Source organism: Blennius ocellaris (assembly GCF_963422515.1).
Source record: "Blennius ocellaris genome assembly, chromosome: 12".
Taxonomy (NCBI): Eukaryota; Metazoa; Chordata; class Actinopteri; order Blenniiformes; family Blenniidae; genus Blennius; species Blennius ocellaris.
In genome coordinates this window covers 10,159,251-10,172,285 of record NC_137661.1, presented here as the reverse complement: position 1 = coordinate 10,172,285, position 13,035 = coordinate 10,159,251, and the positions used below count along the sequence as shown (strand labels likewise).

Genomic DNA, 13,035 nt, shown 5'->3' with positions numbered 1-13,035 from the left:
GCTTTAGTTTTCCAAAGTGAACACGAATAACCCAAATTGAATGCATTGTTGTTTTTCCTCCTCAGGTTCCTCATCACCAGTGCGACCTGCCACTCCTTCATCAATTAACCCCACCCCTCCTCCACCTCCACCTCGCCCACCTTCGCGCCCAAAACTTCCCCCAGGGAAGCCTTCTGTAGGAGATTTGGTAAGAGACATTTTATGTTTTGATTTAGTTTGAAAGTCTTATTTTGATGTCAGTAGTTCATCTGGCCTGTGACTCAAGCCAGGCGGAGGAGAGTTTTATAACAATTGTTTTCAAAATCTCCTAGTGGTTAAATATGCCGACCCAGAATCAGCGCGTCTCATGTTCAAAGATACAAAGTCCTTCTTCTTTTTGCCTCTGCAGAATCGCCCATTCAGCCCCCCCATGTACTCGGCCAGCCCTCCTCCCATCGCCCCGCTGGCGCGAGCCGAGAGCACCTCTTCCATCTCCTCCACCAACTCCATGAGTGCCGCCACAACCCCCACAGTCAACAAGGAACTCTCCGTGTCTGTGACAGGTGTGTGTGATCTATCAGCTGTCGTTGAGCTGCATAGTCTGTCACCCGATTGCTGTTCTCACAGCCTGAGCGGTTCTTATTAAGTTTACCTGTTTTGATGAAGGAATATTAAAAATCTGTCACTTATTTTATGAACTGGCCCTGTCTTTCCTTGTGCTCAATTTGTGTGCAACCACTAAGGCTTTTATGTATTTATTTGCTTTGTTTTTTCTTGAAAATGGCAACCGTTTCTCAGCTATGTTTTTTTTTACATTATCCAATTACTGTTAAGTCGCAACGTTTTCCAATTATTTTACACCATTAAGGCCCACACATGCACATTATAGAGATACGATTTGGTATCTTGATTCCCATGTATTTAAAATGAGAATTAATGATGCATAAAGAGTTCTCTTCATACAGTTCGTCAGTTATTGAACCTCACACAAATATTTTTGGTTGACACATACACACACACACACACACACACAGACAAATTAAATTCTGAGCTCGCATGGTGTGAGTTGGCGGTGAGATTATAAAGAAGGAATTTAATTTTAAAGAGCAAACACTCCCAGCAAATCCTGCTTTAATGAATTAGTGACTCAATTACAATGACTATTCCTTCATCTAACTTTAGAGTCTGTTGTTGGAGTCTGTAGAGCAGAGTTGTGAGTGAATAATAGATCATCTCAGTAGACTGCAACATGTCTGAGTCATAGTGGATATAGAAGTATGCACTCTACAGGCAGTAGTTATGTAAACACAGAATGCAGCCGGTGATTGGAAGGTGCATTTTTTTTTAAACTGATTCAACTGAATCTAGATGAACATGAAAGGAAACTGGGTGGAAACTGATGCCTTCACTGCGAGCTGTTATCCATCCATTATTTATCATTATGGCTTTGTTCAATCGCTTCACAACAATAAGATGGCCACAAAAGCCTTTTTAAATCAAATTTATTATGCATGAAATATAAAATTTTTTTTTAAAAAATTCATTATGTTTATATTCAAGCTTTTTATCCGTGATATTTTCTTTTTGTGTGTATGGCTGTCCTTTTCTCAGCTTTTTTCATTTCTTTTCTATTCTGTTTGTTTTGCCGTTTGTCTTCTTTTATTCTTGGCTTGTCAGAAGATGATGCGTTTGTAGAAAAACTTCCCACATTTGAGAGACACTTTGATTCATTTGCAGGTACAGTAAAGTTCCCCTCTGAGTGAGGACGGGGGGACAAGCTGGGGGAGAGGGTTGCTGGAGTGCTCCTTTTGTGTGTGTCCAATCTGTTTGATGCTCTTTACCTCAAGCACACTTGAGAGTGAAGCCTAAAGGCCATCAGACTGTTCTTGTGCTACTTTTGATGAACATTAATCAAAATGTGTAGGTATTCAAACAGTGAGAACAGATATATTTTAAGTTGGATTGACTTGTGAAATATTTTAAAGAACCATATCAGTGTCATTGTTTTGATACCTACTTCCTTCACTTGTCTGCTAAAGGTTTTGTGCAGAGATGTAGGGACATACCACACATTCATTTTTTATTTATTTTTTCAAAAATGGCAGTATTTTAAGTAAATTCATACATTTACTTTCTTTGTTTTGTTCTTAAATCATCTTTTCCTCACATTACTAAATCACTTAATATACATAATATTCCTTCTCATTTCTCCTAATCCTATCTGCATATATTTCTCACTCTTATTTTCATAAATTCTCTCGAATGTCACAAAATCAGCCACAAACAATTAAAGCGTGGTGACACAAAAACTGCATCTATTGCATAACATCCTCAAAAAGTGTCTTCCCTTTGCCCATCTGCTCGCTCGTGAGACTTTTCTCTCTGTTTTATGACTGTGCATCAGTGGCCTTCTTGCCATGTCACCATGGCAACCCCCCACCATCTCTTCTCTCGACGACACATAATGTGTGTGCAGAGTGAAGTACAGCCACTCCCAGTTACCTTTACTCTCAATTTGTGCTCCAAAAGCATTTTTTTTGTGTTTGTCTTCTGTTTGTTCATTGAGCATGTCTGAAGAGGTCTGGAGGCCCTTGAGATCCACATTGTCCAATCAGTCTCTCTCTCTCTCTCTCTCGCCACACACACACACACACACACTCCACTCATCATGAACACTTTCACCTCAGAGCTGCAGCTCTGAGTCGTTTGAAGTCTGGCATGAGAATCGGTCTGAATTAGACAGGGAGCAGCTGTTTGGTATTCACACAATCCTCTCTTGACAACTGGAGTTCACAGAACAGCCTCAACATCAATGTGCCTCCTGATGGTGAAGCCTCACACTCACTTACACTTGACCCTCAACGCCCACCTTTAGCACCTGCCACTCATGCAGTCGCCAGCCGCAGAACACACGGCATCAGTTCGAGCCCTCCCAATCGGAACACCTGCCCATTTGTTCTGCCCGGGAAGCAAAGCGCTGCTCTCATTGTTCCGTCACCCGACGCTTTTACAGTCTGGTGACTTGCTCAACGTTTGCTTCCTTATGCTCAAACTTGGGCACCCAGCCAATTTATAGTTTTTACTTTTATCATTCTTTAAGTAGATTCAAAGGCTGAAATACATTCCTAAGGTAAAAATCGAGGAATTATAAGGCAGTGGAATTAGTAGATATTCCATTATTAACCTTGTAGCCACTCACACCACATTTCTTTAGACTCCCTCAAGTTCAGTCTGGTCTTTAGGTTCTTTGATCGATTCGCCTTAAAGCTGTTATTCTTTCAGACATCCTCTCAGTTGTGTGCCACACTCTCTCCTCCTCTATGCGCTGCTCAGGTCTTCGCCTCACAGCTGCCCTCCGCAGGCCTTCCTCATGAACGGCAGCCAGCTTCTCTGTTTCATAACTTGAAACCCAGAGGCCTCCAAAAAATACATGCGCAGTGAAAGACAAGGCAGTGTGAACTCGTCAGTTGTTTCCCAGTAGGGTTGAGCTTTTGAATTTTAATAATTAAAGCATCAGTTTGTAAAAAAAAACAAAAACCATTGGCTCCTCCCTATAAAGCTGAAACCAAAATGTCTTTTTCCCCCCTCCACATACTACAGTCTCAACTATGTGCCCCTATGTTGTGTTACACATCTCCCACATGAAGTTGCACCATTGCAAACATGCACCAGAAGCCACCTTGCTCTCACTGATGCCTGAATCCCGCCTTCCCTCACGCATGCACACAAGCAAGCATTCACCGAGACAAGCCATCCTGTGTCGTCCATATTGTCCCATTAGGCGTCCTGGCCGTTCCTCGGCTCTCTGTCCTCCTCGTCCCCACCCTCTCCCTCCACATCCCACCTCGCTGTGACGTGTTATAGACCTGCCATGTGAGACTCACGCTACTGTCCTTCTCTCCCCTCACCCCTCCTCATCCCTCTACCTCCTCCCTCCCCACCTCGTCCTTCTTCTCCTCACCCTCCTCCACCCCTCAATCCCACACAGAGAATGACCAGCCATCCCTTGTCTGGTTTGACAGAGGGAAGTTTTATTTAACCTTTGAAGGTAAGTTTACTGCGCTCCAGGGTAGTGTGCACAAAGACGTACTCCTCTGACGCTCGCGTGCAAGCTTTGCCCCTCCTCTGTCCCTCCCCCCTCCTCATTTCCCTGCCTTCCGCCATTGCAAATACCTCCATCACCCTAACGTTCCACCATGCTAATTCCTGGCACACTCTCTTCATCAGGCCGAAAATGCAGTCACATCTTCCTTTTTGTCTGCACTGGCCACCTTTCACTCCCTCAAGAGTCGTCATTCTTCATGCACTTTACTAATCACTTTATTGTCACTTCTTCGTTTCTCCTCTTGGTCATTTTTGGTTTGATCTTTGGGCTCGCTGATCTTTGATCTTTTCTGAGCTATTCAGCTTTAGCAGCATGTCTCAGCGAAGCATGCACAAATACTTGTCTTGGTCGTTATTTGTGTATTTTTTTCCCCTATGCATCCTGCTGTGGGATTTCTTTGTGTGTCTATTGTGCTGTATGAAAACGTATCAACTTGATGCAAGTTTTTGAAGCAATTGTGTTTAAAAACTTCACAGTCAAAGAGCAGAGAGAAATGGGTACCTTGCACAGACCTAACCTGCTGTTTTCATGCCATCTTACTAACACCAGTATTGGTTCCCATGGGTTTCGTTTCATATCCGTCTGCCCACGTTTTGTTCCTCATGTCTTTCACACGCCATCACCTAGGAAGAGTGTAGAGTGTTGGTTTGGGAGTTCAAACAGAAGTCTGATACAGTCAAGGTTTTATTCAATATAGAAGCTTCTATATATTGATTTTTAAGTTTTGTTTTAGACTTGGACGAAGAAAAGATTTGGCTGTAACATTTTAATAGATTGGCTAAAAAGGAAAACTAAAAAGTACCTAAGGAGGTCAATGGCTTCAATATAGTTGAAGAAGCCCTTTGGATGCATGTTGTATTTCTACATTCTTACTCTGTGTCTTTATGTCGGGGCTTGTTCTTTCCAGGCTGCTCCCGAGGGCCCAGTCCTCTCACTATGGGGGCTCAGGACACCCTCCCAGTCGCTGCTGCTTTCACAGAGACAGTCAATGCCTTCTTTAAAGGCGCTGATCCCAGCAAGTAAGTCTTCACACTTTGACAGATCATGTAAATAATCATTCACACGGGACTCGAGGACCAAATTTGTACTTCTTTGGAAGAACAAGTATTGAGCAAAGATATGTGTCATTGACAGCGGAGACTAAACCTGCTCAGATTAAGCAACTGACAGCTAACATAGACTAAACATAATGCTGATGACACAGATTGTCTTGGATAGTGTAATTTTGATTAGCACTTTTATTAGCACGCTTCTGTAACGGCTGTATGAGTATTAATGAAAGCATGATGACACACATTAACGTAGTTGTGACATATAGAAGCAGTGGGTGAAATGCGTGGCAATAACGATGTCATCAAACATTTGGAGGTGTCTCTAAGCTGGTCACAAACTGGTGTAGAGTACAGGGCAAGCGTTTCATCATGTTGAAATCTGGAGCCCACGCTGTTTGGATAGCACCTCAACTTTGTCCACACATGTGCAACCGTGGGCTTGTTTGTTTTGGAATGAGTTGTGGTCAGACACCCTGGGGGCATAGTGCTGTCTGAGGGCAAAGAAAAGTAGCGCTGACCAACTAAAAAAATAAAATGACTTCCAAGTTCACTTTTATAGAGTCGCCTTGATAGATAATACAGCCGACAATGTTCCTGCTGGAGCTGCCATGGTGAACATTCACTGTTCACCGAAAACACTTAAGCCCGTGTTGTGTTATGCTGCATTGTGTTGAATACAATAGTCAAAATGGTAACACTGAAACAATCTGAGAAATGTATATCGATGGCTCCACTTCACATTTATTATGAAGGACCTTACAAAAAAAAAAAAAATTTGATATCGGTCAACTAAGTAGTGCTGTATATGTGCGCTGTGTATGATTTCTTTCTCCTGTATTTTTTTTTTTTTTTATAACTTCTCCTCTTACTCTCAGGTGTGTTGTGAAGATCATAGGTGAGATGGTTTTGTCGTTTCCAGCGGGAATCACGCGGCACTTTGCTAATAACCCGTCCCCTGCAGTGCTAACCTTCAGCATAACCAACTACAGCCGACTGGAGCATGTGCTGCCTAACCCCCAGCTCCTCTGCTGGTAATGACACCACTGTGAACTCACGGCCTCAGGCAAAACAAACTACACCTTTACTGGCATGTGCCTAAATTATTATTATTTTCTGAAAAGAGCTAACCTTTTTTGGAAATTAAAACTTCTACTCCTTCCTTTCCACATGCGTAATTTATCCTTTTTTTCGCCTAACTTTAAAATTCTCCCCTGAATGTTTAACTAGCTGTTTCATCATTGTAATTAAACAGTGAAGACTAAAAACAAATATGCATTTAACATTCGTCACACAACATGTTGATAACGATGATTCCGCCCACTGAGAGAGATGACACGCTCCGGCAGTCAAACAGAATTTTTCCATAAGAGATTCTTCAAACACCCCTCATTTTTTAATTCTCATGTTTGTTTCAACTCCACATTGTCTTGCTGATCATTCAGAGTATTTTTTATGTGCATACCGATTCACAAGAATCACATATATCAACATTTGTTGTTGTTGAGGTTTTTTGGGTGTTTTTTTTTTTTACTGACTGGAAAAAAAACATTGAAATCAAAGGAAAGTTTAACATAAAAATAAAATCAATCGGAAAAATTGTTCTGCGATATGGATTTTTCTATGTTTGGCCATGGATGTACTGCACTGGTAAATCTGTGTGAGGACGAGTCCATAAATAGCAATGTTTGTCAATAATGGTTTAATTGCGATGAAGCTAAATGACGAGACATTTTAGTGGCATCATTTCAGACCCTGACTGCATTTAGAGTCATCATGAGCTCATCACATGTTTCCAGATCAACTACTTTAATATCATTTTTGTCTTGTTTTATTTTCATAGTAAAACGTTCATGTTGGTCTGGAAAATACTGCATAAATCACCTTGAGTGAATAAAAAAAAAGGAGAAAAAACATAAATCCATATTTAGATTATCACTCAAATTCATACGACGAACAGAACCAACATGGCTCCAACTGAACTTTACTCGGGATGATTCATCAGTATGTTGCTCTGTGTTTTCAAATGTTTCCTTATTAAAAAACAAACAAAGCTGAGACAATATTTATTTCACAGCACATTCAAATGAAGTTGTTTTTCCTGAACCTCACTTAGTTTTTGTTAAATCTGTGTAAAGCCTGACATCTTGTGGCTCTCTAACGTTTAAAAAATGACCAACAACTATGAAAGAACCAACAACTGGTTGGTGTTGGTGTTTTGTTTTTTTTAATTGTGCTATGCCACTTGGAATAAAATCGTACTTTGACACATGGGAGAAGAAATGACTTTCTGGAAGTGTTTGTGTTTTGAACCTGCTTTTCTTCCCCTCCAGCGACACCACCACACAAGCTAAGGCCGACTCCAAGGAATTCTGGGTGAACATGCCAAATCTGATAACCCATTTAAAAAAAGTGGCAGAGCAGAAGCCTCAAGCCACATACTACAATGTGGACATGCTCAAGTATCAGGTGAGCTCGGCCTCCCGGTTGGGTTTTTGTTCTTTTTATCAACTGACCCCCTGAACAGGTTTTGTTTGACGCTTTAGAAAGAATCTTTGCCAGAACAGATAAACAAAGGTCTTTCTTCAGTGTTTCTGTCGTCGCGTGTCTTCTGGCAGGTGTCGTCGCAGGGCCACCAGTCCACGCCTCTGAACTTGGCAGTGAACTGGAGGTGTGAGCCCAACAGCACCGACCTGAGGATAGACTACAAGTACCACGGGGAGGCCATGTCCTCGCCAATGGCTCTCAACAACGTCCAGTTCCTTGTTCCTGTTGATGGAGGCGTTTCAAAACTACAGGCGGTCTTGCCTCCTGCTGCATGGTACTGTCCACGTGGTCATAACGGCTTTGGGAGGTTTATACTGAAACCTCTGGAGGCCTCGAGGGTGCACTAGTCTGCATTGTATATCATACACAGTATATCTTCTCGGTAAAATACAGACTGTTGTATACTTCAATAATATGGCTATAAGTGCATACTTTATCATTTACTCACCAGATTTCAAACTGATCTGACTTTACTAACTTTGAGTGGTCGGCGTGGAGCTGAATGGTGATGAAGATGGAAGCAAACGCTTGACGTAACATGTGGTCGTCGCCTCCTTCACGGGCTTTTTATCCTCTCTTTAATCCTGACAGGAACGCAGAGCAGCAAAGAATTCTCTGGAAGATTCCGGATATCTCACAGAAATCTGAAAATGGAGGTAATGGAGTTGCTGTTAGTGTTTTTATAGCCAACATCTTATAAATATACACACAAAGCAGTTCACAGCCAAGTTGTTGTAAATTCCCCATCTATCCTCAGTCCGTTCACCAAACTGCAGGAGATTTTCCACCGCAGGTCAATATCAGACGCATTAATACAGTGAGAGCATTTAAATTAAGTAACTTAAAAAGCATTTTAAAATGGGAAGAAGGAAGTGACTTCACCTCTTTTGTCAGTGTAACAGGATTATTCTTTCATCTTATGTAATATGTCATTATATCAATCCATTTATTTTATGAAAATTAATACATTTTGAACCTGTCATAATTAATAATCCTTCTTTTTTACCACTCCGCATCTTTTGTTTTCACTTTTTTCAATGTAAAAAACAATTTCTAAACATTTATAAACAAAATGTGACTGTAGCTGTCTAGCTAAAATTAAAATCCTTTTTTTTTTTTTTTTGTTTCTTTTTAAAGACCGTATCAGGGGCAGTGTTCTTATGCTTTGAATAATTCTCCCAATGCAATAGCGTCGGTCAGAACAAAACATAAAATGAGTGAATATAAGTATCCCAATATTTTGTGGTGCTGAAATATTGTTAAACAAGTTTCTTGGATTCATCAAATCACATGCATAATGGGGAGCCTGCACATAAAGTAAATGGCGCCCCCTTCTGCCTGCAGTGTCTCCATCCCATCGCCTCGGGAGAGTTGCAGTGACGCCTGATTGCAGCGATGCAGTGTCTTTGTTCTGTCAGCTTAAAGGAATAGTGTCTGCTGCATCTATGGTTTAATACGTAATCGTGCTTAACCAGATGAAGAGAAGCTGGGTTTGTCCTTCGCGACATAACAAACTGTCGTCACATGACGAACAATGACAGCAGACTGAGGGTCTCCAGGAGGCACCTGATGGTCGCTAAGACAGATCAGGAATTTTCTGTTGTGTGAACCAGACTGTCTGATGAGATTTATGCTGCTTCCTCTGGAGCTTATTTCTGCAATTTTGTTGAATGTTCTGTACAAAAACAATGAGCTTTCTGAAAATCACCAACCGTCACACAAACGGCATCTGAATTAATTTTGAGTCCTGGCCTGCGTTTGTGTGCGTTTCTTTTTTTTTTCCCTACAGAGGTTTTAAAATGAATTTTAAAGCTCGGCCACGTTCTAAACTTGGTGTCGTCCCTCAGGTGTGGGATCATTATTGGCGCGCTTCCAGCTCACAGAAGGTCCGAGTAAACCAGCTCCACTGGCGATTCAGTTCACCAGTGAGGGCAGCACCTTGTCGGGCTGCGACATCGAACTCGCCGGGCCGGGATATCGCTTCTCTCTCGTCAAGAAGAGGTTTGCCGCAGGTCAGTTCAGTGTCTCTGGATTCAAAGTTATTTCATTACTGCGGCATCTCAAAAATCTGAATTTTTGTGTTCAAGAGTTCATTTATTTTGTCACTTGAATCTGTAAACTGTAATCTAAATCGTTTCAAACAATTCTTCAGTTTTTGATTTTGATAATTATGGTCAAACATTTTGTATGAAATATTAAGAGGAAATGACAGAGTGAATCTACAATGGTCAAAAGTATTCCATTTCTAATTTCTATTTTGGGTTAAATTAGAAATACAAATACTTGACATTTTCACAGTTTGAATGGTATTATGTGGGAAAAAGTTTTCCACTATCCACACAGATCCACAGTGTCAACATTTATTCAGTTGTTTGACAGCCCCGTATGTCTGTTTGGAGTGTCTTTGTTTAAATATGCATTTGCATATATAAACCTCTCATAATATATTTGTTGTCAGTGTTGGGTTGACAGCACTTCAAAGCTTACGTTCCCATATGTATGTTATTATTTTTCCATTTAACCACCCAAGGACGTCGGTTTAATTTTAATCAGTTTGAGCTCAGGGTGCATCACAGATCATTAGCGCTCTACTAAAAGGAAAATTATACCTAACCTTTTGGTATTATTTAGACATTTGAACTTTTTTGTCGATGTTGAAGCTGAAGCTTCACACAAAGTGTCATTTTTCTGTCTTCTGTGTTTTTACAGCTGAATTGCTATAAGTTTTAACAGAGGCGACAGTAACTCATATAAAACACAATAACACTTAACATTTCTGTTTCTGAAACTGTAGAGGTGAAAGAAGATTATGACCTCTTACCAAGAGTTGAGCTTAAATAAAACTCTAGTGACATGATAAAATGCATTCATCCTTTCGTGTCAATGACCATTATAAGTATAACTTATTTTTTAACTTGTAATGACAGAGTGATGGTACACATGTGATATTTCTAAAACAAATATTTGTATTCATCTGCCTTTGCAAATGTTTTAATGTCCTGTGAATGAACCTCTTTATTCTTTTAAATTAGTCATGTCATAATTTGTTTCTGGTAATCTCGCTGTAGAAAAGCCAAAGACGACTGAATAAGGGACGTTATATCATTGGTGTCTTTCAGGAAAGTACCTCGCTGATAACTGACCCCCGTCACTGAGAGCAGCACTGTTGAACAAACGACTGCAGCGCACTGAGGTCCACACTGAGGACGGAGGACAGACGCACCAGACAGACACCAACCTTTTCTGCATCCACACCGCCGGTCCCCGGCCTCCTCGGCAGTATTGTATAACTCGCATATAGCATTGTGGAACTGTTTTAGGTCACGTAACTTCTGTATCTGTGTTCATTCCATGACATCTGTACTTCTGCAGTTAGAAACCTGGGTTCTCCCTCCCTCTGAGTCTGTGCCTCTGTTGAAATCCTCCCGATCAACGTGTGGCGGTGATTGTAAAAGCTTCACTGCAGCTGCCTGACCAACACGGAAGAGAATCGCTCCACAATTTCAACATGTTGCTCATTGTCCAAAATATTTTGGCTGTAAAAAAAAAACAAAAAACACAAGTCATCCTCCCGTCAGGAGCCTGAGCTGACACCTGAGGTTATGCACTTATTTAGCAAACCTGCGAGAACCGCAGTCACACGCACTCACCTGGAGGTGAGCGTCTGTCGTCTGTGATTATGTGCAATCACATGAAAATGGAGTAGCTGCGAGCGTCACGTACTGGGTATAACAGGGTCACATGACTTTGGATCACTTCCTTTTTGATTCCTCCGCACTTGACGGGCCAATCAATCTGTTCCTTTATTTCCCTGGACAGACACAACGGGAAGTTTTCCAGCGTGTTGGGCAGCTGCAATGACGAGTCGGTTCACTGGTTGCATAATAAGAAAACATGATTTTGTTTTGTTTTGAGGTTGTTGGGTTTTTTTTGTTTTGTTTTTGGGTTTTTTTGCGTCAGAACAACAACAAAAAAGAAGTGTACAAAGTGTCATTTTAAATCAATAATATGTATCTTAAAGGGCGTTTGGTGTTTTCCTCGTGTTATCCCATAGCCTTCCTGTTGTCCGTGGGACAGCAGTGTTAGCCTCCAGAGTACATGACAGCATATTCTATTTTTATTTATTGATGACAATGATGATAATTTGTTGTATAAAACATGTGATTCTGTATATTGAATAGAGTGGTATCACATGACTCAGAACCCTTAAAGATATAAATATTTGAATTCTCTCTCATTTTTGTTATCTGTGTAGTTGGGTAACCTGTGTACAGTATAAGGTATAATTTTTTGAATTTATTTCAGATATAATTTTTTTAACTCGAGTGCAACAGAAGAATTGAGCTATATATGGGTGGGTGGGGTCGGGTTGCAAGCAGGGGAGGGGGTCATTTAACAAAACAAAAGATGAATATCTTCCTGGATGCTGTGTTATGCTCTGTGAAAGCAGTGTTAATGTAAACTTCGCTATGCCGTGGGCAAAGACCACACTTTAAAGACATAGTTTGACATTTTGAGCTATCCACCAATCAAAATAATTAAAGTTACTCCCATACAACCCTGGAAACAAAACTCCTGGCTGCTTTTCAGTAAAATAAGTTATTTGGAAATATCAGTTTTGCATTATTATTATTATACAAAATACAACAAATTCAGCTTAGAACTGAGGAGGATCCTGTAGGTTTGACTACCATTGTAAAGCTAATGTTGCTCGATTCACAATATCTGTTGTATCCTCTATCTCACAAACATAGATTGGTGAATGTGTAAACAAATGCAGCCGTTTACTAAATCGCCATCATGTCTTCTCGTGCTACCAGCAGGTCAGAATTTCATTATATGACATTAACACTCACAACATTCCAGTCTGCACTTTGTGATTACTGCTCCGCCTTTAGGACATTTTAGCCCCCAAATGTTTCCGTTTGGAATAGAAAGTAAGTTTTATCTTCAAAGCCTCCGAAGCCTTGTTTACCTTTAGATAAAGAAATGCGAGCTGTTTTCTTCCTCATCCCAATGCTACGGCATCAAATACAAGACTTGCGTATTCCCCAAAATGTCAAGCTATACCTTTAATGAGACATTGATAACAGAAACAGGTTTTTTTTCAGTCAGTATGTACGGTGATCACGACACTGGAACAGAATGGGTTTACTGGGACCAGCTTGTTTCTTTAATTCAGACCTCATTTAATCCAGATTTAAAAAAGAAAAAAGAAAATGTGTCAGTTCATTGATCTCCTTCAGTGCTTAATGTTGACTGGGGGTCCTTAGTTAAGTTTCTCACCTGTTTCTTCCCTGTTTACGTTCCGCTCACATGTACCGAAACTTTCTCTTCTGATCATCCAGCCAGTGC

The 13,035-nt window shown here is 40.8% G+C and overlaps 1 protein-coding gene across 9 annotated transcripts in view; it reads left to right on the top strand.

Moving 5' to 3' along the window:
* Positions 1-12,006, top strand: part of sgip1a (SH3GL interacting endocytic adaptor 1a) — a 50,002-nt gene extending 37,996 nt beyond the window's left edge. For 6 of the 9 annotated variants that reach the window (XM_080505761.1, XM_080505760.1, XM_080505763.1 and 3 more), the window contains 10 exons: positions 66-187; positions 389-542; positions 3,968-4,027; positions 4,992-5,103; positions 6,012-6,167; positions 7,467-7,602; positions 7,752-7,954; positions 8,272-8,336; positions 9,528-9,692; positions 10,800-12,006. In XM_080505761.1, coding sequence (XP_080361887.1) covers positions 66-187; positions 389-542; positions 3,968-4,027; positions 4,992-5,103; positions 6,012-6,167; positions 7,467-7,602; positions 7,752-7,954; positions 8,272-8,336; positions 9,528-9,692; positions 10,800-10,822 — 1,196 coding nt within the window. In that variant the 3' untranslated portion in view covers positions 10,823-12,006. The remainder of the gene's footprint in view (positions 1-65; positions 188-388; positions 543-3,967; positions 4,028-4,991; positions 5,104-6,011; positions 6,168-7,466; positions 7,603-7,751; positions 7,955-8,271; positions 8,337-9,527; positions 9,693-10,799) is intronic. The other 3 variants (XM_080505762.1, XM_080505764.1, XR_013936844.1) reach the window with 2 other exon arrangements.
* Positions 12,007-13,035: the final 1,029 nt, after the last annotated feature.